Source organism: Trachurus trachurus (genome assembly GCF_905171665.1).
Source record: "Trachurus trachurus genome assembly, chromosome: 7".
NCBI classification, from domain to species: domain Eukaryota; kingdom Metazoa; phylum Chordata; class Actinopteri; order Carangiformes; family Carangidae; genus Trachurus; species Trachurus trachurus.
Window position 1 is genome coordinate 13,087,929 of NC_139901.1, and position 26,349 is coordinate 13,114,277.

The window sequence follows — 26,349 nt, forward strand, 5'->3', positions numbered from 1 at the left end:
CTGCCATCACAGCCCTAAATGTGACCTCTGTGTCAAGCCTGATCTTATTATATTTTATTGTATTTGATCTCATCTCCACTGGCTTCCAAGACTGAATCTTTCCTGATGAGGATCTTTGGTCCCTCAATGAAAGTCTCTGATAACCTCTGCACCACAGTAACGGGACCCTGATGTTGGAAACAGTCTGATCTACATTTGCAGTAGGACAGAATTACATTATATAACAGTCTGGGGTGGAGCAAACAGTGGATCTCCGTTCACAGCACTTCCTCATTTTCTCACATTAGTCTCCTGACCGAAAGCCCCGGGGCGGTCAGCTGTTCCCCAGTCCCAGGAGGAACTATTTAACTTTACCAAAGCTCACCAGCCATTATCCTGATTAGTGAGCAGAGTGCACACTTAGTCTAAAAGGAGGTTAGCCTACTACACACTCTACACACTGTGTTGTCTTCTTTTTACTGCACAAATTCTGGATTCTCATTTTGTGTGCTGTGTAAAGCTGTCAGAAAAATAACAAGAGAGGCTACAAAGTCTTTATCATTATTCAGAGTTTGATCAAAAAGAGGCTGCAAATATTGTTCCACATTCAAACAAACAAAATCAGATGAAATTGAATACATATTTAGGCTTAAATGGTATTTTTTCTCCAGAAATCAATTAATGTTATAAACTCACTATTTTAAGATTTGATTTTTAAGAATTACCGTATGTGCATATTAGATCATGTCTGTAAGCCCCACATTGGCATTTTATTCGGTGTTTGGTTTTTTGGGAAATTGATATTTCTTGGTTGGACCTCATATGTTTTTTTAATCAATGAATAACACTTTTAACTTAATTTTAACAATAACAGGACAAACATAAGTCTCAAATTACCAGTCTTTTATAGCTTTAATTCAACAGCCCAATTATGAGTTGAGAACCGTTGGAGAACCTGACCCAACAAAACCATGGCTGCAGTCCCTAAAATAGCCACAAGTTGGCTTAGTTTTACCTCCGCTCTTCATTAATGGGGAGGTTCCCTTAGCTTGGCTCAACCTACAGTCTATGGGCTCAACTCAAGGACTTCTGGTATTCAAACCCACTTTGGGCCCCTCTGGCCCCAGTGTGGCTGTGAGTGTTACTCTGCTGTTTCCACCACAGAGAAACACAAACTTTATCCGATGCGCTAATTAATCTAATGGAGATTATTCAGATGTCTCAAACATTGCATATGATGAAGTCTTATGTGTTCGTGACCCCCCCCCCCCCCCCATACACACCCTCCCCACCTCCCCCTCCCCCGCCTTCCGTGTCCAGATTGAATCTGACGTTTAGAGGCCGAGCAACAGAGGGATCGACAGATTAGTAACTCTCTCTCTCTCTCTCTCTCTCTCTCTCTCTCTCTCTCTCTCTCTCTCTCTCTCTCTCTCTCCCTCTCTCTCTCTCCTCTGTTGCTGGGGGACAAGCGGCGGCAGCTGAAGCGGCGGTGGATCGGTGTAGCGGTCGGACCAGGAGTTTTCTTTTTACCCCCCTCCTTTCCCCCCTCAGAGGTGCGCTCTCCTCTGGTGCGCTCCTCCTGGACGCGGAGGAACTGGGGAGCAGCTGATCATGGGGTCATCATCATCATCACCATCATCACCACCATCACTATCATCATCCTCCTCATCACCATCATCCTCGTCAGCGTCTTCAGCACTCTCAGCGCTTCTCTGTACTTTCTTCTTCTCGGCGCCGGATCACGAGATGATGAGCGCACTAAAATAAAACTCCGTGGTTTCTGTCGTCGATTTTGACAAACGGGGAAACTTTTTTATTATCATTATTATTTTTCTATTTTTTTTCCTGTATAAAACTGCTGTTCATCATAAAGCGAGTGGAATGGAGGTCCCAACTTTCCTGCTGTCGAGTCTTGCCCTGCTCTTCGTCGGAGGGGACATTTTCACCTGGTAAGACCAGCCTTGCCTTTCTTTTATTTTTTACTTCTTGCAGGTGTCTAGGTACCAGGACTCATATGTTGAGGGGGGAGTGAAAAGTTGGATGTTGCATTAACTTAAAGTGATCAGTGATGGCGAAAGAACCAGTGGGAATCATGGTTACATCATGAGGGAAGCGTTGTAGTACCCAGACCTCTCACATCACCTTAAATCAGTGATCTCTTTTAAATATCAATGTTAGTCGTTGAATAGCCTGCAGTTTTATAGTCTGTATTAATAAGCATGGCGCCTAAATTTAGTGAATTGAATTTACGTCAATTTATCTTCTATTTGTTTCTGTAAAAACACTGCTCCATGCGCACAACCTGAAGCCCACTCTCTGCTCTGCTATGCCCACACCTCCACCCCACCTCCCCCCAGGCACATGGACCTGATGACACTATTTGCATAATGCATATGCATAGAACCAAGTGATTGTTTTTTTTTTTTTTTTACATTTTTTTTTTTTATGTGGAGATCCCTGAGGAGGAGATGAGGAGAGTGGGTGCGTTTGCCAGATAATGTCACCCACCTTCAGGCCTGTTGGATAGTAAGGGGAGGGGGTCAGATATCAGGTGGTAGATGAGGAGAGGAAGACGAAGAAGTAGAGGGGGCCCTGTTTACTGGAGAGTTTGGGGCCGGTTCTGCTGCTGCTGCTGTAGTCAGATGAGCAGCTTCCATCACAGACATGTGACTGAACAAGGATTACAACGCCTCCTGCTCACTGCATGTTCTGCTAAAATTAGTCTTTAAAACTGAATCAGCTAAGGACCTAAAGTGAGGTGAGAGTAAGATGATCAGATAGTTAGAACACTGATCCCTTTGACTGAAGACAGCCCCCAAATTCAGGGCCTTTAAGGTCATTTTGCATTGATATGTAACCTAACCCATGACCTGGTTACACAGAAAATAGTGGATGCTTTTGTCAACCAGGGTCATCCAAACCAGAGCCCCTAAAACTTTATGTTTTCAGTAGTGTATTCATCTGCAAGCAGTCCAAATGCCCTTGTGATTTTCTCCGTAAGCTTTCGCAAGCCTGGGATAACCAGCATCAACTATACTGAGCTCCAATTTCCCCAAAGCCCATACGCCTCCACTGACAAAAAGAGCAAAGGGGTGAAGCGGTTAAATCTCTGAGTGAAATTTGGGCAAATCTCTCCTTTTGTCCCTCTTGGCTGTTCACCAGCAGAGGGAGTAATAGCTATTGTAATTGGATTTTCCTGCCTCCAGTCACTGCTGTTATTATTATTTTGTTCCGAGTACAATGCAGAGTGTAGGCTTTTTTTTGCACCTCATTATGTGTCAGCTCTTTCTTTCTCTATCTCATAACACACACACACACACACACACACACACACACACACACACACACACACACACACACACACACACACACACACACACACACACACACACACACACTATGGGGTTCCATCAATATCAAAATATGCAGCAAGTCCGCGTACATGAACACCTCATGTAGTTTATCCAAAAATGTGCTGATATTTCCTTTGAAACTGATGCCAGTATTGCTGAAAACTCCATATTTCTTATGGCAGGAGGCTGGGAGTAAAAGCTTAACAAACATAACAGTAACCCGGGGGGGGGGGGACAAACTTCCGGGTCACGTAAACCTGACCAATTAAATATCCAAATCAAATTCAATCCTGTGGCCCGTTTTTCCATTTCGTATTTTTGATCAGAGCCTAAAATAGATTTTTTTTTTCGTTTTTATGTGAGATATTATGTTAGATTAAAAAACAAAAAACAAAATAATCCGTCAATTTTACATTTTTTGATTTTTGATTGCCAATTGAGAGAACGAATGATACAGGGATTAAAATCCGGACCACTAACTTTGTGTCTGTGTTTAACAACATTTGTCAAAAAGTGACGTGCAAGTAAAGTACGTAGGCTAACTCCTTGTTACACGTGACGTAGTTTGCGCATGTCATTTTCAAGTGCATGTGAGCGTGTTCAATTATCTTCATGTGTGCGTTTCTGCGTGCGTTCGCAAAAAAACCCGCATAAATAATACGTCACTCCGCGTCGTGTAATAACTGGTGTGCAGCAGTCATCACGCGAATGTGCGCGTGAACGGGGGACCATTATAAGTAAATGGGGAAACTACATGACACGCCAGGCGCTGCTTTGCTACACAGGCTTGTGACACGTTCAGTTGATAGTGGCGCACAAATTTTGAGACGTATTGACCGCCATATACACACACACACACACACACATTCATGCACACTCATACAGTGCTGTTTTGCCTTTGGTGGTTCAAAGTTCCCTCTTCCCTCCTCTCAGAACAGAATTACACTGGTTCTCTTTTTAGCTCCTCATTTATCCATTTTCTTAAAAAAGTTGCTTAGCTTTGGCTCTGCATCACCACCTTTGGTGTGGTGTGAATTCCACAGCTTTTCTTGCCAGCTGTGTCACTTACCCTTCACTTCACTTCTCTTCTACCTGACCTGCACCTAACTGACAGTGTAATAGCCTATACTGCAACAGAGACAGAGACAACAGAAAGCACAGGGCTATAAGAGTACAGTAGCACCGGACAGCAGCAGCACCCGAACACAGTAATGAGTGCAGATAGAACATGGCAACACATGGGTTATGGATCCTTCACAAGGCAAAGAATCTCATTGGTTGTTTTACACCATAAAACAATAAGCAATAAGATTGTTATCTAGAGTCCAGAAGTAATTTCAATATAGGTACACAGTCCAGATGCTACTGTGCAGCAGGTTGATATAGCCTAGTCTATTGTAACGTTTTGTTGCTAGGTGACACCTAGTGGTCATATGAAAAAGGAGCAAAGTGACGTAGCTACATAAACAGAAAACATCTACATCATGAGGTCAGGAGGAGGTTGTTGTGGATGGATGAATGTGACATGGAGGAGCAGTGTCCAATTTACATGACTGCTATTAGCCTATACAGTAACAATGGTGATGAAGGTAGGCTATAGGTATCTTTTTCTCGATGTGGTCAGTGTGTTTATTATAGTCGGGGCTTTCCCAAAGCTTGTCTTTGTAGCAGGTTGCTATGACCCATTTTGTTGCTAGATGACACCTAGTGTTCATAGTCATTATGACAGGAGCAAATGAGAAAGTGTGGTGACGCGGCGGTTTGCCGGCCAAGAACCCCCCCCCCCACACACACAGTGTTCATGGAGGTGGAAACTATCGGTAGAGACCAAAAAAATAAAAGGCACCAGGCTGTAAATATGTTTTTTTAAGCTGTAAAGTCGGCTATTTTAACATGGCGGTCAATGGAGAGTTGCTCACTTCTGGAACCAGCCCCCAGAGGCCGGACTGGAACTGCAGCTTTTTGAACGCCCCCCTTCGGACGTTACGTGTTGTAAACATGACAACTGGACAAGAGGGTTGTACAGGTTGGAAGTGTAGTTGTGTAGGTGTAGCCGATGTCATATCTGGCCCTCTGCGTTGTGTTTCTCACGGCCTGCCCTAGGTGGGGTTCGAACCCACGACCTCCCATGACTATGCTAACCTCTTCGCCAAGAGGTTGACAACCACTTGGCAGGTTGGTTAGCATGTCTTTTATGGGTGGAGTGAGTGCACATCCGTTACATAGGCCTATGAGATACTCAGAAAGGCACCAAATATTAATCCACGCTTGAATGTAGTTCCCAGCAAATGCACTATTTACTGCTGTTTTAACTGGGGTCGTGTTGTCTAGCTGCATCCTTTCAAGAAGCAATTAAGTTTTGCTATTACGTATAATGTTAGCATTAGGAGCTGTTTACCCACCAGTCCTGAAGAAATGTTGTGGATTCATCATCTCAAAATCAAACTTTATTCTTTAATCAACAACATCTGATTCAAGAGGTGGAAACAACACCAATGTTAATTCCTGTCTACGAGAATAACACACGTGTGACACACTTGAAAATGTGTAGACTGTATACGTGAACAGTCACACACATATTGTAAACAAGAAGCAGTTTGTTTACCCTGCAGTTGATTAGTCACCCAAAATACAAAAAGGGACCACAAAGACAGTTGCGTCAGCACTGGTAGTCGAGACTGATGAAATGCAATGAGGAGAGGCCATGGGTGTCGATGTCATAGTTTACAAGGGTCTCAGTTTCACGATCCAGTCCTATGACACAACTTGGAGTTTTCAAAATAAAACGGGATCAGCAGCGTCTCAGTTTTCAGGGTTGGAAAATTCAGACTAGTGTCGTGAAAACAAAGGAAAGATGCATTTTAACAAACAAAGGCGCAGTAGTGCTGATGGATAATAACTGTAGCCTCCAATCTGCCCTGAGGCATAGAGCTGCGCAGAGAGCTTGTCTTGTAAACACAACGATGGCCGATGCTCACACGACAATCGCCACCACTGAAAACAAACCACTTTTAGTAAAGGACAAATATTACAAGTAGAGTTATTAAGATATTTATTCACAATTAATTGCAAAATAATCACTAATTTCTATATTTCATTTTATTTCTAAATGGACCTTAATGGGATACTTCTCAATTGTTAACTGATGGACATACAGTAGTGGTTAATGCAAATGTAAGTTTAAACCAAAAACAATTACAAACAAACAAGGGCCTCACTGCAATTGGTATAAAATATGCTTGGGTTATGTTTAGCTCAAAGGTCAGTATAACAGACCGTGTGTTAGTTGTGCATTAAAAAAAAAGAAAAAGCAAAGGAATGTGATGTTTGGAAAAATTTGCATAAATGTGGTATTACAGTATCGTACCTAATTACAACTATGCCTTTAACATCTATTGACCTTGTTCACTGCTGATATTTAACTAGCTTTTCCCGGCTACCAAAGGTGTAGATAGATAGATAGGTGTTTGTGTGTGTGTGTGTGTGTGTGGCATGCTTTCATTGTGAAGCAGCTGCAGAAAGTGTTGAGTCTGTGGTCTTAATATAGCCACAGTTTATTCAGGTGTGAGGCTGCTAATAGGCTTGTGCAGCAGATCACAACACTGAGGAAGAACAGACTCCCATGATGTGTACTGTAGATGCATCATTTCCCTACAAACTGTTGGATCCTCTCAGGGTTTGACCAGGTCAGTGTGGTCACCACCAGCTGACAGGAAGTGGAGAGAAGATAGTTCAGTTTATGACAGTAAGCTAAGACAGCAGTGCCTCGAAAGTCAGGAAAGAAGAACGTGCCGCATCGTTAGTTGTTATCTAATGGATGATGAATATGTTTGTGAATAATTACGCACAGGGACACGGTTTCACACAGAAGTGGTGTCAGCTAGTTACCATGACAAGAGTGCTGTTGCTGGGTTTCTCTGCAAAAATATAATAATTAAAAAAAAAACTCAATAAAAACGAAAAAACGACTGAAATATAAATGTACATATGCACAGCGAGAGAAGGAGGAGTGGGCAGATCAACACATTCCTCCCATGGCTCATTTCTGACTTTACATGACAGCTGCAGTTGTTTAGTGATGACAGTTTGATTATATATAGTGACCGGTCCTGTGAAGGACAGCTGTTTATCTTATGTGGAAAGAGTGATTCAGGGTCGTGTCTCCAGCAGAGAGACGTTTTGTTTTTGGACACATGAGAGACATGTCAGAGGACGTGATGCCGCAGCATTTAATTTCACCATCCTTCCATGGTCTGTCACACTCGTCCTTACACCTGCACTCAGGTGACACAGTCGTCCTGACTAATCCGCATGAGAGGCTGAGTCAGCGGATAAATCCCCCCCACAGTCCAGAGAGCACATTTCCCCAATAACACAGTGATTTGATCGTGTTCCACCGGCTGCAGGAGCTGGCTCTGCAGGGACACTTATGTGCTTCCACTAAAAGCCTCCCACTCAATTCAAGGTGATGCACCACACGTGAAACAGTGAAGAGAAACATTGTATTCAAATGACTTTCATTTATCTGTAAAATATGTTCACAAATGTTCCAGTTCTGACAACCTTTTATTTTATAATTTCGATCAATTGGTATTTTCCATATACAATAGGATAAATTGTCTATAACGATATCTAATCCATCATATCTACAGTTTAAGATCATAAATCTGAAAACAATATGGTGCAGTCACAAAATCAAAGCTTTTATTATGAATATGTACAATTACGTATGACAAATAAAAGAACTGCAGTCTTTTATATTATTGTTACTCTTTACTGTTTCTCGGTTGTAGGCAAGCATGTAGCCACTGCGGTCAAGTCTTTAAGGGGGGGAACTGGAAACGGAGTACAGTGATTGAAGGTAGTGATTATTTACGGATAAATATATGGCAAATCTTAGCCCATTTAATACATAAATAAATTTGTATTTCCCTACCACAATTGAGAGAATTGATTCATTTGATTTCATTTTGATGCATTGAGACAAATCGGCAAATATAGTTGTCAGACCTTACAATTGAAAAAAGAATATTAACAATCCAAATTATAAAAACATTTTATAGTTGGAGGTAAGAAATAAAGAACCAGCGTAGGATGTCTGGTAACTGAGCCAAATCAGGATGATGAGTGTTTATGATCTCTGAACGGGCTACAACCCTGACTGCAGTTTTCTACTGTTTCCCTAAAATCATCTACAATCCATTGATTCTTAGTATCACATCCTACTGATATTACCATTATTCTTTTAATTAAATCAGATGATAATTATTTTTATTATAGTTTTATTAATACTACTCATACTTATTCTACTAATGATAATACTGTTTTTATAGATCACTTCAAAATCCAAGTTAGTGTGATTAGAAAAAAGAAAGAAAGATGATATTAAACAAAGTTCATTTGGGGAAACAATAATTATTCTCTCAGAGTGGAGTTCTGAAATAGATTAATACATAAACAGGAGCTTTCATGTTTTGTGATACTGAAAGAGATAAAATAATTTGTTATTAGCTGTTAATTGTAAATTTTCGGTGTGTGAACACCAGTATGTGAAAATATCTCTAATGGACAGGAGAGTTGAGAGAGAGACAGGAAAATAAGAGGCAGAGGGGGGGACAGGATAGGGCCACTCGATGCGGGATTCGAACCGGGGCCGCCTGCACTGAGGCTTAGTCTACCAACTGAGCTAAACACCACCCCGTGAATATCTTTTGAGTGTTCTGCAGTCCGTCCTACGGTCACAATACTGTGAGGACATGTCTCATATGTTGGTTTGGGTCCTGTAGAGATGTGTAGTGTTTCTCGTTGATCTGGACATACTATCACTTTATTTAAATTGGGAGAAGCTGTTTCTTTAGGATTTTAAATGACCACAGCACAGACTCTCAGTGACCTGAACAGGAGAAACTGCTTCAGCTCTGTATTGTGCATCCACCGAGAAACAGAGACACAGAGGGTCAGGGCTCAGACTTCCATGGTCATTTTCAAGAGAGATTTGAATGTACGTACATAAAAACATAAACACTATTCATACAGGATATACAATAAGATGCCAAGCTTATGTTAACTCAGCCGACTGGCTCATCAGTAAAAACAAACTTGTTCCACGAGTCTGAATCCACATGCAATTTACCCCAAATTAGAATTAACCTTATAGGTTCATGAGGTGATTAAAGAGAAAAGGTGAGACAGTGTTTTAGTGCAGGAATCGTATGGCTGAATACTGTGTACACTCTCCTAAAAATATGCCCAGCAACTGAAAATTGAATGTGAAAAATTAACTTTTGTAATTTCAGTTATTTTCTCCACAATGAAACAATTTGTTTGTTAATAGCAAAGTAGATTTTCACATACGGGGGAATTTGTTTTGGTGTTTGGTGCAGTATAGTAGGAAGATAAACAAAATATGAACAAAGATATAAAAAAAAACAAGCAGTGACTGCAGGTGGAACATGACAGATAAAATAAAAATGCCAGGAAAGGATTTGATGGATGTGGGTGACTCGTGCACGTTCCTGCTGCTGGTCTAACGCTGACTGACAGCTGGTAGCAGCCACATGCTAAGAGATGAAGCTATAGTGAATGTAAACATGACTTTTTTTTTTTTTTTACAGGACACTTGATATTTCAACAAAAGTAATACATTGTATAGAAGCATGCTGTTGTTGTTTTTGACATGTTCTGCTTTTCATTCTGACAGACTCAGCATAGGTAGTCATCATTCAGCTGATGTAAAGTCAAATTATCATTTTTTCCCCCTATGTATTTTAATTTACATAAAGACTACAGCAAAAACCCATACTGCAGGAGCCACAAATTCACATTTGAAAATGTAATTTTCTCCTGTTTCTTTGTTACAATTTATCATTCCCTCCTGGCCTGCTGCCGTATCCTCTGTTTTCTGTGAATGTGGGCACAATGAGAAGGAGATAAATGTGTAAGAAAATTTAAAATATCTTATTAAAGAAATGAATTGTGCAGAGGAATGATAACTGATGTAAAGTGAAATTCCCTAGCATTGTTTGTATTTATTTTAATTGCTATCAAGACTGTAAAAAAACAACAACATTTGGAGTCACATAGGCAGCACCTTTTTTTCTTATAAACAATGAATTCTTCCTGTCCTACTGCAGTATCTTTTGTTTTTCTATGGATGTTGGGGCAGTGGGGAGGAGATGAATGTGTAGGGACACATTAAAAGATAATTTTCACATTACACACACACACTCACACACACAAACATTTAAGTTTTTAGTATGACCTATGCTTTGGATGTTCAGGTGATGAGCAGCGTCAGCCCATGAAACTGACTTGTTAGTGTGTACTGCACTTGATATGATCACAAAAAGACATGTAGGCTTGAATTCTTTTGTTTGTCCTCCTCTTTCTTATCCCTCCATCTGTCCAACGTTCACTCAGAAACAGAAGGATGTGAGATTCACGAGGCCTCAGGAGAGACGAGTAATGAAAATGATATATAGAAGGAAACAAACACACAGCTGTTTGTCTTCTGCAGAGGGCTGAGAAAATACAGTGAGGTGAACATGAGCAACACATGTAGAGAGGAAATCAAATGTTCAATCAAAATCAATACGAGTATATAGTTTTCAAAATCAGTAAAGATAAGTGGTAAAAACATTCATCTGAACTCTATAGACAGCACACAGTGAGGTCTGAAGTTTTTGTCCCTTGCAGACACTTCCACATGTCTCTCTGTGTGATCCCGGCCTGTCCGACCTTGGTGTGTTAACGAATTTCTGGAGGGAAAAGCTCTTTATTTCCAATTTTAGAAAGTGCCAATTAGAGAAAAAAATCCAGGAGTCACATGGTGATTAATGAATTCACTCAGAGCTCCCATTTATTCTCAGACGTGACAGTGATTGTTGGACTAAAAATACATCCACTATGAAATGGATCCACTCAGGAAATGTTTAATGACATGGCAAAGTGTGTGTGTGTGTGTGTTTGAGCAGCGTGTTGTTTCACAGAGCTGGGGGTACTACTTTGCTTTCTAGGAGGTCGACTTTCCTCAAATGTCATTCTGATTTCAAAGGTCACTGAAAGAGCTTTTCATAGTTGGTCAATAATAAAACCTTCGATCAGCCACTCCACCCCCCCCCCCCCCCCCCCCCATGTGGCCTGTTTCCCTGGCAACACCTCCTCCAGCACTTTGTGACTTTGAATGTCACCGAAACCCTCAGTTTTTATTCAGTTCATCTGCTGCACGTCAGTCAGGTCTGTGAACACTGGGGTATGTTACATCTGAAATGAGTCGTACGTGTTGAATGACAGTGTGTTATTGAAGGGACACACTGTGTTGACATTCAGAGCTTCACGCTGTGCTGTGTGACTGTGTGTGTGTGTGCGCATGTGTTCACTCACGCTGCATGCTGAGTGTTTACAGGAAGACAAAGCTGCCACCTGGTGGATTCTGAGCTGCTCTGCTCTTCTTAAATCCTCCACCCAGGCTGTGGCTCTCAGTGTGGCCTCTTGGCCCTACAGCAGGTCCTCAGGGCTCCAGGGGAGGCTGGTGGGGGGTCTCGGGGAGAGGTGGGGCGGGGTGTCCCTTTATGGCAGAGAAAAGTTTCAATTTCACTGTTATTCACCTCCTCAGAGCCGAGCAGAATGAAAAATGCATAAGGTCTGTTTTAATCGAGGTGTCACCTCCCAGACAGCAGTGAGGGAACTCAATCAGGATAAAAGTTATTAGAGACAGCTTTATTGTCTAATGAGAATCTATTTTAATTCAGAGGAGAAGCGTTTGAGGCTGGAGGACTCACAGCGTGACGTTCAGGCTCAGCTCTGTGAACTGAAGCTGCTGTGGAGAGAAATTATACGTCTGACAGCCTTCAACCAGTGAGACTTCATTACAGGTTAATACAGACTATGGTGGGCCTCAGCTGCTGTTTGAGCATCTTTCTCATGCAAAAACCTAATGAATGACAGGTGTTGCACAATGAGCTGCTAATCATGCTACTGATAACACATTATCATCAGCATGATTATCACAGATCACAGGCACTCACAGGGAGGTTTTCCATCCACCCACTGGCTACAGAGCTTATCTGTGCAGGGTTGAACGGAGGGTGAGGTTGGTGTTCATCCTGGTTCTCAGGCCCAGAAAATGAACCAGTGACAGTACTACTAACCAATACATCACAATAACTTTAACTATGTATTATCGGGGCGGTGTTTAGCTCAGTTGGTAGAGCACCCGCCACATGTGTTGAGGCTATTGTCCTCACTGCAGGCGGCCCCGGTTCGAATCCCGTGTCGAGCGGCCCTATCCTGCGTGTCATTCCCCCCCTCTCTGCCTCCCATTTCCTGTCTCTCTCTGAACTCTCCTATCCACTAAAGGATAAAAACAAAAAACTGTGTATTATCACCATGACAACATCAGTCTTTGACCTGTATTGAACTTACTTGAACCTTCTTGCTGTGAGGTGACAGTAGCTACAAACTATTGTACCATCGTGCCATCGAAAGTCAGTCATTTCAAAACAAGGCAAATCAGCCCAGAGCACGGTTTAACCAATCAGCTTGGACTCAAGGAAACATAGATAAAGATTTTTAAAAAATAAGATCAAATTTGAAAGGAAGATGATTTAAAGATGCAGATTTAAAACACATTTGACTTGGATTCGTAAACACAGTTAGATAAGATTGTTTTTTTTTTGTAACTGGAACTGTAGTTTCTCCTGGTTTTTAATACAATTTTTATTTTTTACAGATTTTCAGGTATGTAAATATGAATATAAATACACGGATACACTCATTAAGATTAATTCATTATAATTTTGTAAACCATTGTTATTGTTGTCATTAAAGAAGATAGCTGTCTGTTGGTAAGGTTTGTTTGTTTTTAGGATGTTTTCTTAATCAGTTAACATGTTTTATTTACAGCTAATACTGTGTTGTATTTAAAGATGTTTTATCATGTTTGTATGTTCCTGACTGTATCTGAGACTCTGCCAGGTTTTCCTGTGGACTCATGCTGTGGCTGGACGCTCGCTGAAGGCTGCTTCTTTGCTGTCTGTCTCCTTTAGGGCCATGCTGAGTGACATTGGGGACTATGTAGGTACAGACATTGAAATATCCTGGTTACCTAATCTGGATGAGTTAATGAAGGGCTATGCCAGAAATTTTCGCCCTGGGATAGGAGGTGAGTATGAGATCTACCTGCTCGTGGCGTTGGGTTGCATTTCACCCCCTCACATTTACAGCCATCCTTAGCATAACACTGAGCCAAGGCACACACAGCAACGTGGATGTTCATATCTCATCCTACAGCTCCATTATCCCAAGATGAGTCTTTATTTCTGTTCTTTAGTGTAAACCTGTGTTTACATCATGTAAAGCTGCTCTGACAGTTGAGGGGAACCTTACTGTATGTTTGTTAAGGACACAAAAATGAAAACATGTAGGTGAGGAGAGGCTTTGCTGATAGGGGATGCTGCCTTCAAGGATGAGAAGGAGACGACGGGCGGTGCAAACAATGCGCACTGCTCTGGAGACTTTGCTAAGAATGGCTGCAAGATGTGAAACATCCAATGACCACAGCGATAGATTTCTCAATCTCACAGCTTAACTCAGCTGAGCAGAGGTGAAAATGTGGAACAGGAGCGCTGCTATCATCATACACACACACACACACACACACACACACACACACACACACACACACACACACACACACACACACACACACACACACACACACACACACACACACACACACACACACACACACACACACTGCTTAAGCTGATCATCATAATGCAGCATCATGTGGTCACTGCATTCCTATTGATGTAACATTATAATGTGACTCTGAACAGAAGGAAGGGGCTGTTATGACCATTGGGGAATCATGTGTGTTATTTGGGGTAATTCCCTTCATTCAACTCACATCTCATAGCTTTATATTTGTGTCATTAAACGTCAAATAAAAAAATTACATTACACAAAATTAATAAACAGATTCATAAATGTGTTTTGTATATGAAATAACATTCACAGATATGACTTTGCACTCACAGATGTCATTACGTAAACAATCAATGGATTTCACATTGGAGCTGAAAAAAACGTAATCATCAATCCGTTATACAAAAAATATGATCTCTCAGATAGGACATTTATTGAACCTTTTCTTCCAAAACATTCATTTGGAGACTCAAAAATCTAGAAATGCATGTATAATATAGATATTTTGATATGTGAATCCCACTGTATTTTGGAAAACATTTTTTAAACATGTTTATACATGTAAACATTATCTGAAAGCACTTTACAGGCTGAGGTCAAGACTTACTTAACTTTTTACTTATCACTATTTATATATGCTAAATTATTATTATTGTTAATATTATTACTACAGCCATTATCTACATTCATAAATTGGCAGACATGTTTTTTTTTTTTACAAGTGTGTTTCACCTCAGTAGATAAAAAGTAAATATCTTGAAAAAACTAATCTGAAAAAGAAAAGAAAAGAAAAAGAAACAATAAATAGACAAAAGAACAACAACAACAAAAAACGGTGGGAGTCGATTTTTTTAATGATACACCTACGGTGGCCCAGAGAGCTCAACCAACTAGTACAACTTGACAAAGCACTTGCAACATAGCCTCCTGCTTCTCCCGCTGTTTTGGCCAGAGCGTGTATATAAGTGAGCGCTGGTGTGAGTGCAATACATGATGTGGATGCTGTTTGCAAATGCATCGTTTCTGCATTTGCAGGTCACACGACACATTTGTGAATCTGGCTTTATTTGTGTAATGTATGTCGCATTAAAGTTTTATGAAGCAAAATGAATTTACATAAACAAAACAAAGCAGCAGACTGATGGTGAAGACTGTGCAGTGCAAACGTTTCCATTTTTATAAATAGGCTAGTCAAGTTTGCAACAGAGCATGTAAAACAAATATGTTATTAATGTGTGCAGCGTCACTGGAGGACGTTGTGTATTTTAGTGTACGGTAAATCTGCCACTGTAAATCACCTCAACAGTACACAGGCACTGCACGGTCAGTTGAATATCACTTAGCAGAGACGATTATGGGATGGCGTTGACTGGTGGGGAATGGTGATATATGATTCCTTAATGTTCAGTATAAATAGCCTTTCTGTTCTGCATCAGAGACTTTGTGCCCTCGAGCGTCCAATCACAGAGGAACACTTCATGCTAATCACATGGCAAACTACTAAGTGGAAACGCTACAATATGTGCGTTTATGTGCAAGTGTGTGTGTGTGCGTGCGTGCAGGCAGGCAGAAGCTCACCCTGTGCGAGTCCATGAAAGCCCAGTGCTGTTTATGAATGCCCACAGTGTGATGTGCCACTTAGCATGGTTAAACTGGATAATGCTTAATCTCTGTGCGCTGTAGGAGCGCTGGAGACGTGGGAGGGAAACAGATGGATGATGGAGGGAGGATGGGAGGGACTGATGGATGAAGTGAGCAGGGAGGTGTATGTGTGTGTGTGTGTGTGTGTGTGTGTGTGTGGTGGCGGTTGGTTGGGGGGGGCGGCGGCAGGTGTGCCTTCTTTTCTGACTTCTCCACCTGCAGGTCCTCCAGTGAACGTGGCCATGGCTATTGAGGTGGCCAGCATCGACCACATCTCTGAGGCCAACATGGTAAAGTTCTCTCTCTCTCTCTCTCTCTCTCTCTCTCTCTCTCTCTCTCTCTCTGTCTGTTTGTCTGTGTCTCTATGTCTCTTTTCTCCCTAAACTCTTCTGTGCTGCAGCAAAGATCAAAGATTTGCTATTTGCATAATCCTGATTTATCCCACTTGAGGGTTTGAAAGTGCTCAGTGTGAACATGTGTGACAAGTCAGCTCAGTTGTTAGATAATTTGATACTTTCATGGATTTTTGTGCGGTGAGAACCGAAACTGGTGGGACAGTGCCTGTTCTGTTTGTGCCTCTGATTTTACCCCAAACAAATCAATTCATCACTTCTCTTGATTTATCATCAGAATTAAAGTGTAGTGACTTCTGTAAAGCTGTAAATCAGGGATGATCCACAAATAAAGGTTTCATACAGGTGTCAGAATCAGCCTTTTTCCTCAGTATAAAAAAACATATTTTTCCAGATTTCCACCAAATTATCTGCCAGCTTCTTTCATTTTATTTTTTATTACACTGTTTCTTTCTACCAAATTAGTAATTGTTGTTGTTTCCACTCTTATTCAAATTAATAATTTCTCCCTATTATTCAGCACTTTGACATATATCAATTTCATCTTGATTATTTCTAATTTCTTTTTGAATAAAATACTTTGGATTATGTTCATCACACATATAATCTGTTTTATACTTGCAAATGTACATTAATGTAATTTCATTATCTTATCTTCATTATTATTAATGTAATCTCATTACTACTATTGACTTTCTTAACTGCAATAAAGCATATTTAATTTCCACTAAATCACAATAACTAAAACGATTTAGTTTTGCACTCACTTAAAAACATGTAAAATCTGCACAACAGAGACCAAGATAACCTCATTCTTTATGGGTAAAACTCTGAAAACACAGATTCTCACACTTCCTGTGTGGCAAAGAGTTTTTTGTCAGCCACGACACAAGACACATATCCATTCTCCAAAGGCTGAAGTTGTGTCTCTAGACACTTAAAGCTCAGTTTGGAATTGTTTGGATTGAGAAAAAAATAACAGTTTTCTTGAGATAAGTCTGCTTTCCAGTTCCCATGACTCAGCCTTTATGTATACGGTATGTGTGTGTGTGTGTGTTTTGTTTCTGGCAGGAATACACCATGACCGTGTTCCTGCGGCAGAGCTGGCACGACGACCGCCTGTCCTACAACCACACCAACAAGACTCTGGGCTTGGACAGTCGCTTCGTGGACAAGCTGTGGCTTCCCGACACGTTCATCGTCAACGCCAAATCTGCCTGGTTCCACGACGTGACCGTGGAGAACAAGCTGATCCGCCTGCAGCCCAACGGAGTCATCTTGTACAGCAGCCGGTACGAGCACACACCCTGGTCTCCATTGGTCTGACTCCAAACCTCTGCAGAATAGACCTATACATATATCTGGGTGCTGCTATCTTCACCCTTTTCTTCTATATTCGAAATGCAACAACCTCAGACAAGTGAGAGCACAGCTGGTCTCTTGTTTGTTGTCTTTATGTGTCAAAGTCTCTTCAAATCCATCAAATACTGTAATCTGAGAGTAAACCGCTTCGTCTATGGGAGCGATATGGTCTGATGTGCTTGTGCTGAAGCTGAAAGTGAAAAGATCCAAAACCACAATCAGACTCAGATTCATTGGTCACTATCATAATGTATGGTCCATGTTACGGACCTTAAAGGAATGGCTCGTAAGGCCCGGAACACATCAAATAAACGAATCAGAAACAACTGTTGCCACTAAATAATAACAAATGTTTATTGGTTTAAACAAACAAATACTTAGAAAAGCAACAAACCAAAAGGGTTGGAGGTTCCCAGCCAAAACAAACAAAAGAGAGGGGAACACTGAGCCAGCCATCGGCCGTCGTACTCAGTGTTCACCCCCAAAACTAAGGCGGCCTAAATAACCCACTAAACCTAAGTGAAAGAAAAAGGTAATCCGAAAACAGTATCCTACAACGTATCCTACAGTTTTTATCCAATGAGGAGAGAGAACGGCATGCAGGGCTGTGTGTGCAGCCAAGGGACGCAGTGAATGTGGTGACGTAGGGACTAGGACTGTTATGGTGCGTTCAAGGAAACTCGTAACTCGTGTTTTTCCGACCTGTGAAGTCGTACCAGTTCGATCTGGTACGAGTTCACGGGTCGGAAGTTACGAGTGGCCGTTATAGTGACTTTCACAGGTAAAACAGCTCGGAAAAACACGAGTGGGTTGCCTGGAACGCTACAAAATCTTAAGTTGTGACTTGAAGCTGTAATTTACGGTTTCAAAAGCCTGCCTGGAACGCAGCATTAGCCAAAACGACCGGATCGCTTACTTCTGCTTTAAGATAAGATATAAAAAAGTGCTAATGCAAACAGGTGAATTTGGAGCTCGAGCTCACTGTTCTGGTGGCTCGTGGGTAAAAGCTGCAGCACAGTCAGTCCTGGCAAGAGTGCAAAGAGGTACTGGGAGGGATGGGACAGTGTTTTTTTTTTTTTTTGTATACAGTATATAGTGCAATACAGGGTGAGGACATTTACACTAACCAAATAATACAGGGATGCATACATGCAACATACAGTAGAGTAGACGATCAATGAACACCAACAAATACAGAATAAACAAACCCACAACAAAGCAAAAAAACAATGTTGGGCTTAGATTTTTCTCTTGTGTACGAATAGTGTGCATGTGTGTGATTGATTTCTTGTGTGAGATATTTGGGGGTGAGATGAGGAGTGAAAACAGTAGTGAGTATTGACTAAAGAAAGAATGAGAGAGTAAGGGAGAGGAAAGGACAGACGAGTGAGAGAAAGAAAAAAAAGAGTGGAGCCACATCTGCTTGATCTCCGGCCGCCCCCCAAGCACCCCCCCCCCCCCCTCAGTTTTGTGGCCTTCCTGACACACTGGTCTGTGTGTGGCCTACTGTAACTCAATTCAGTTTCATTTGTATTGTGCCCAATCCTGCTATGCATTATCTCAAGGTTCTTGACAGGGAGTATGTAAAGGTCTTTCTCAACCAGGTGGGTTTGAGAGGAGGACGAAGGGATGGGGAGGGAAAGGAAAAAGAGATAACCAGGACCATGCTAACGTCTGGGTTAGCCTACAAAAACACATCATCCCTGGTCTTGGCTGAAACTGTTGTGACAAGTAGCCTACCACCAGCTTCCCCTGACAAGAAAGAAAACCACATCCAGATACAGAGACAGCAACAAACAAACAAACAGCAACTTGAACAACTTACAGCCTACACAGCTATACCACGTACAGGATGAGGGTGGGGCAAGAGACTAACAACCTCACACACTCACACAATTTAGAGTCTCCAGTCAACCTGATCTGTAGCTACTTGACTCTCTGGACTGTGGGAAGAAGCCAATGAAACTACACAGGCACAGGCCCCAGACCTGGGGATTGAACCTTGAACCTTCTTGCTGTGTGTTCACCAGGGCTGACAACTGTAACACCATGCCGCTCAACACCAGATATCACCTCCATAATTTATTTGTTTGTTATTATTTGTTAACGAAATGAGACAATAGATGAATAATATGATTCATAACCTGTTTTTACCATACAGTATACCTAGTACAAGGACATACTGTATATTTAAAACAATATTTTATCTGATAGTTTGATTAAAAAAACAAGACAAAACAAAACAAAAACATAGCTCTTTCAACAAATAACACATGATTTCAGTGGGGTTTATACCAGTGGGGTGATACCAGATCTGAGTGGATTTAACTATGAATATGAACTGGATTTTTCTTTTGTTGTTGTTCCTAGCATCACTTCGACGGTGGCATGTGACATGGACTTGACTAAGTATCCCATGGATGAGCAGGAGTGCATGCTGGACCTGGAGAGCTGTAAGTTGAAGGTTTACCCTCGTTTCCTCCACACGTCCTTCAGCAGTAAAGCTTTTGTGCTTTCTCGATATACTGCTAACGCTAACGGGCATTTCATTGCAGATGGTTACTCCTCGGAGGACATCGTGTATCACTGGTCAGAGAGTCAGAGACACATCCACGGCCTGGACAAACTGGAACTCTCCCAGTTCACCATCACAGACTATCGATTCGTCACAGAGATGATGAACTTCAAATCAGGTGAGCGTTCTTCTTGTTTTCCTGTTTTCCTCCAGGTCCAACACTTTTTTTTTTCACTGTTAAAATCCTTGGCACGTTCTCGTAATGTTTTATGCATCGTGTACTATTTAGAGTTTTTGGACTTGGCTCGCCTCCTGTGTTGGAAACCTCTGCAGATTCTTTCTGAAGCACAAGTTTTGTTTTGTTTTCTAACTTCAGGCACTTCTGTGTTTATATTTGATGCGGGAGTGGATGTAGCCAGGCAGGGGGTGCAGCAGATGATAAGAGCTGCTTACATCTTGATGTTTTGCCACTAGGGGGCAAAAGCGAGAAAACACACATTATTCTCTGTGACATTTTCCTGATGGATAATAAGCTTCGTCAGTGAAGCGATTAAACACGGCGTCTGTTTTCTTCCTCCCAGCGGGACGATTCCCGAGACTCAGTCTTCGCTTCGAGCTAAGACGTAACCGAGGTGTCTACATCATCCAGTCATACATGCCGTCCATATTACTGGTGGCAATGTCCTGGGTGTCCTTCTGGATCAGCCAATCAGCAGTCCCCGCTCGTGTATCATTAGGTTGGTATCAGGTTGATGAAGTCTCTCTCAGGCCACCTCTTATTAACCTGCATCTTCACTGATCAATCATAGTGATCAGCTTTGAGTATCGGTTCACACCTGATTTAGAATACGTCTCCATTAATTGTCTCATTTCCTACCAATTACACAAATAGACAGGTATGTATGTGTATTGTTTTTTAGCCAATCAGCAGATGGGGCGGGGGTGGGGGGTTCAGTTCACAATGAACCAGTGGCAGTGGATGATAGAGGAGTGGGCAGTCTTTCCTTCAGAGGACATCAGTGGGGAGATGTTGATATCAGGTCTGAACAGGGTGTTAGATTTTCAGAAAATCTACTTACATTTTTTTTTAAATTGATGTTTATGTCAGACAAATACAAATAAATACTTGTTACCTTGTTGCAGTTACATGGATAGGAGAAACATCTTGTGTGCATTTATCAGTATCTGCCCAGCCTTTTTTTCCCCTTACAAACAGCAACAAAAAGAACAAAAAATAAATGCAGTTCAGCAACAATGTAGAAAGCAAGCCAGACCTACAACAACACAAAACATAGATCCACAAAACAAAACAAAACACCCTAGGAAGTATACATACTATACCAATCCTGTACCTGCATCTAATAAAATATAGATAGATGGTGACATCCTTACATATCCAGCAATTGAGCTAGGAAAGGGCCCCACACCTCATTAAATAAGTCTTTCCTCCCTCCCAGCCACTCTATAAGTGACCCGCTCGTAACTGGCCATTGAGCTTAAAACCCGTATCCACTCCTTAAAAGTGGACTGAGTGGGAGATTTCCAGTGGCGTAATGTTACCCTGCACCCTGTTGTCATAGCTAAACGACACCAGAGTTTTTGGTGTTTTGACATTTGAATGTTATCTGGAAGTAATCCCAACAAACATAATGCAGGGTTTTTGATTTTCAGAAAACTTCCAAAAGTTAAGTAATAAAAATGTGTTTCATTAATCTTTTCATATTCATTGATTCATTGATTACCTTAGCTGTCGGTAAATGTGGCCCCTGTCAACACAGTAGAACAGCTCTGCTCCAGGTATTGTCACTGGGTTAATGAGCACTTGTAGATGCTGGCGGTGCGCATGAGACTGACATTGTTCTTCCTGCAGGTATCACAACTGTTCTCACCATGACCACGCTGATGGTGAGCGCCCGCTCCTCGCTGCCCCGAGCGTCGGCCATCAAGGCGTTGGACGTCTACTTCTGGATCTGCTATGTCTTTGTGTTTGCGGCGCTCATCGAGTACGCCTTCGCTCACTACAACGCTGACTACCGGCTCAAAGAGAAGGCCAAGGTGAAGGCCAACAAGCTCAGCTCTGAGGTGAGGCAATCATTCCCATCATGCTCTCCCATCAGCAGACAACAGCACCTGGCGGCAGTGGGTGGAGGCAGGGGGGGTTGTTGTGAGTAATGAGCGTGTCTCTCAAACATAGAGCTGGCTGGGCCTTTGACAAGCCTCCATTCAGCTGACCTTCAACAAGACAATGAATCTGTATAGAACATAATGGGAAAACAGGAGTCTACTCTACAGGGAGCTCCAGCAGTGATTTTCATCATGCTGTCTGTTTCCTGTGCTGCTGACGTCCATCTTCCTGAGACAGACCTCTAGAATAAGACCTGCCTTCATTATGTTTCATTTTTTTTCAATTAATTTGATTTGAGTAAATAACCAAACAAATAACACAAGAAATATGAGGACAAAGTGAAGCTGAATATGATTGTGGTGTGATTTGAAATTTGATGATGTCTACAATGACTTCAAGAACCTTAAATAAACTAAAGCAGGAGAAATTAGGTTGGGTTTAGAGGGAAGACATAGGATGTAGTTTAATGTAAATGAAGATAACTCAGTCACGGATTCTGCCTCGTCTCTTCAGGCAAGTCGCTCCACAGTCAAACCTCGACTTTGAACCGACCAGAATGACCGTGACCTGAGGGTTGAGTTCTGATCTAAGGCTACGATCAGGTTAACAGTTCTACAGTGTACCTCAGGGTCCTGACCAGTGGCCGGCCAGCCACTCCCCAGTACCTTGAATAAGATTTACAAAAATAAAATAAATGTACTTTGACACGTTTTTTTGAGTGAGATAAAAGTGAGTTAAATGTATCACCTGCAATTAAAATGTAGATTAAACATGTTCTACAGTACGTAGTCTAAAATTGTACATGTGCAGATGCTCCTCCTCTTCAATACAAGAGATAGGAGCTCCACGGGGCACAGCTCTCCTGCGCCCAAAGCTCATGGAGAGAGATTGAGAGAGATTTTACTGAGAGTTTACTTCTAAGGCAGTCAGAGCCGGACAGTGATAAATCAGAGAGGAGGAGGTGACAGCCCTGAACATGAATCTGTGAATGAGTTTCTCCAGATCACAGTTTAGTTTAGTTTAGTTTATTTAAAGTGTAAAATCACCATGGTGCAACATGGTCTCGGTACACTTTACAAAATTAATTACAATAATAGAAATAGCAAGTCACTTTACACAACAGTTTACAATAAATGATCAGGAAAAAATACAGGCCAAATAGGCAACATAGCCTACTGTGGAGGACAAGCAAAGAACGTACAGGGAGATAAATAGGACACTCAAATTTTGCCAAAACATTGTGTAAGAAGGTGCTTCTTAAGAAGTGTTTTAAAAGTTACGGTGGAAGTGGATTATTTGACATGTAGTGGGAGACTATTCCATAAGCAAGGTGCACGGTAGGAGAAGGCCCTATAACCAAATTATTTTTTATTGACTGTGGGAACAACCAGAAGATGAGAATTTACAGAGCGGAGAGGGCGGGGTGGAATATAGGGTATGAGTAATTCAGACAGGTATGATGGAGCCAGGCCATTCAATGCCTTAAGGAGAAGGACCTTGAAATCAGCTCTGGCCTGGACCGGTAACCAGTGGAGAGATTTCAGTGTTTAAGGAGATTGTTCTTGGTATGTAGTTTTCAAAGCTCAGGTTTGAATCAAACAGGACTCTGAGATTTCCAGCAACAGGTTTTACATGAACAACAGACAAGAGAGTGAAGAAATAAGATGGAAGAAATTTTGCACTACCCACTAGTTACTGTTAATGACAGTCTAAAACAACGGGACGGCTTTCAGGGTTTAGAGGAAAGTATATCTAAGACGCTGCTTTTTACTACTGCAGCATCCCAAACCACAATAAACCAGATCTTCTTTGATGATCAACAGGCTCCTGGGTTTTACATGTGGAAGTTACAGTATATAAATATCTAAAATGCCAAATGTTTTGACAAATGAAATACCATGAAACTCTGTGGTTCAAAGCGAGAGACTCTTTAATTGGTGTTTGGAAAAAAACAAACAGTAGATGTACTGTATTATTCACATTGTAAAACATGCAGCAGGTTTAGGATGCAGGAAAAATGATCTCTTAGTCATTTAACAGTGAGGAGTATTTGATAATTTTCCTGGATTCTGAAAACCGCGTCTCTCTGTTTCTCTTCAGTCCATCGTAAAGAACGGCAAACAGGCCATGGTTCTGTTCTCCCTGTCCGTCACTGGCATGAACCAGGGTGTCATGATCTCCAGCCGCCACGGTCGGTCCCAGCGCTCCAGCACCGAAATCCCCGGGGAGGGTGGCACCGAGGAGGCCGAGCCGAGGCGGAGAAGGTCCAAGCAGCCGGAGGAGAGCGAGGAGGAGAAGAAGTGCTGCTCCAAGTGCGTCTGCAAACCCATCGACGCCGACACCATCGACATCTACGCCCGGGCCATGTTCCCTCTCACCTTTGCCGTGGTGAACGTGATCTACTGGGTGGCTTACACCATGTGAGCAGGAGGAGGCAACAGGCCTGTGCATTGTATATAAGAAACAGCTGGAGCTGTGCCACCTCAGAGCTGCAGACTGGTGCAGCTGAATCATTCAGTCTGCTGCTGCAGGGAAAAAACTAACTTCAGACGTGACATGAAGTGTTACAATAGGTGATTATGGAAATAATGGTAGTTAATTGGAAGTAGTTAGTTACGAGTTTAAAAAGTGTTAACAGGACTTCACATCTTCAAGTGCAAATACAGAGACGTGTTGTATGAAGGCGAAGGGACTGTGTGGCCTGCTGGAGACTCACACACTCAGTGATCCACACGTCATCCTGCTACATGGACTATAACTCAGCTCAACACGGGACACGATGACCATCATCCTGCTTGATCCATCTGCAGTACTGACACCCCCCTCACCTCCCCACCTTCCCCAGCTCACATCTTACAATACACAAATAAGCATAGTTAGCTGAACTAACTGGAAGCCACTGTCCAGACTGAACCGCCTGTTATCTCCAAGAGAAAAGTGCCGCCCAAACAAGAGGATAACAAGATGAGGTGTTCTACTATTCTGCATGGCTGATATCACACACCCTCGTCCCCAGTCATCGCCACCCATCCCCCCCTTCCCTCTCTCTCTCTCTCTGCCTTTTTCTCCTTTGGTCCTCCACCCATTTTTTTCCAATTCATTTTTTTTTGTTTAGGAGTGTCTTATCTCCTTCTGCCAGTTCTGCCTGTTTCCTCACCATTAAATGGCTTCCTCCACTACCTGTGTGTGTGTGTGTGTGTGTGTGTGTGTGTGTGTGTGTGTGTGTGTGTGTCTCTTCTAGCTTCAAATGGTCACTTGAAAAGTGAATAAATAAATAAATCCAAATGGTTGTTGGGTGTGAATAATAATAACAATAAAAAATGCTGGAAGGCCTCCTGACAGATGCTCTGTGAATGCACAATCTCTAAAACAAAAATATTAGCTGCAGTGAGGCTTTTTCAACATGAGGCTCGAAAAAAAATGCTAATTTGAGGGATTATGAATAATTGACTTGCATGTTCATCTTGCAGCTTTGTGTCTATTAATAATTCCAGACTCTTGTCTGTTCTTCATCTGAACAGGGAAATTGATTTTAGGAAATTTGGGGGGATGAGAAAGCACTACAGCTTCCTAGCCAGAGAGATTCGATGTAATAATCACAGCACTCTCTGGTCTGCTCTGAAGGTTACAACATCTTGCGCAATGCAGAAGCTTTCTCTGATATATCAGATATTGGACAACAGAGTAGGTTTGTATTGCACATTTATCAACTGTACTTTAACTCTTCAAGACCTAAAATATAGTTGTGTTATTCTGAGAACCAGTAGGACTAAGGTTTATCCATACCTTTGCCTGATGATGACTCAGGAGGAAACAACGGTCACCAACATCAAGTCGATTAACATCCACAATAAACTGAGCCATGCAAAGCTGTTAGGAGACTCAGTCATGTACGCAGACTGTAAATAAAGATGGATATCAACTCTATACCCACAGGTCTCTGAAGCTCAGAGAAAGCTGATGGGTTGTCGCCATCTTGGCAGTACATGACTCCACCCCCTAACTCCAGGCTAATCCACAAATAGGCTGTCACTCAAAGAGGCCACACCCTCAATTCAGTGTAGCTTTACCGACATAACATAATCACATAGAGAAGATTATTGTCACCTACATCAAAATGACAGTTTGTTACTCTCAAAAACAACGAGTCACACAATAAAAAAACAAACCAACACAAGACAAAACTAACAGCCGCATCGGAAATGAAACAAAAATAAAACTGTAAATAAATAATGTAGACGACTAAAGTGCAGTGGTAAATAAAGGGCAGCAAATATGCTCAACAGAGTAGGTTTGTATTACACAATTACCATA

The 26,349-nt window shown here is 41.8% G+C and overlaps 1 protein-coding gene across 1 annotated transcript; it reads left to right on the forward strand.

The window, feature by feature from the left end:
- Positions 1-1,860: 1,860 nt before the first annotated feature.
- Positions 1,861-24,459, forward strand: gabrd (gamma-aminobutyric acid type A receptor subunit delta; the record flags this gene model as incomplete). The annotated part of the gene is made up of 9 exons (XM_083976228.1): positions 1,861-1,928; positions 13,379-13,494; positions 15,903-15,970; positions 17,105-17,325; positions 19,766-19,848; positions 19,951-20,088; positions 20,492-20,647; positions 21,781-21,992; positions 24,136-24,459. 9 exons carry the CDS (start codon positions 1,861-1,863, stop codon positions 24,457-24,459), a joined length of 1,386 nt encoding a protein of 461 aa, XP_083832354.1.
- Between the last annotated feature and the right edge of the window lie 1,890 nt (positions 24,460-26,349).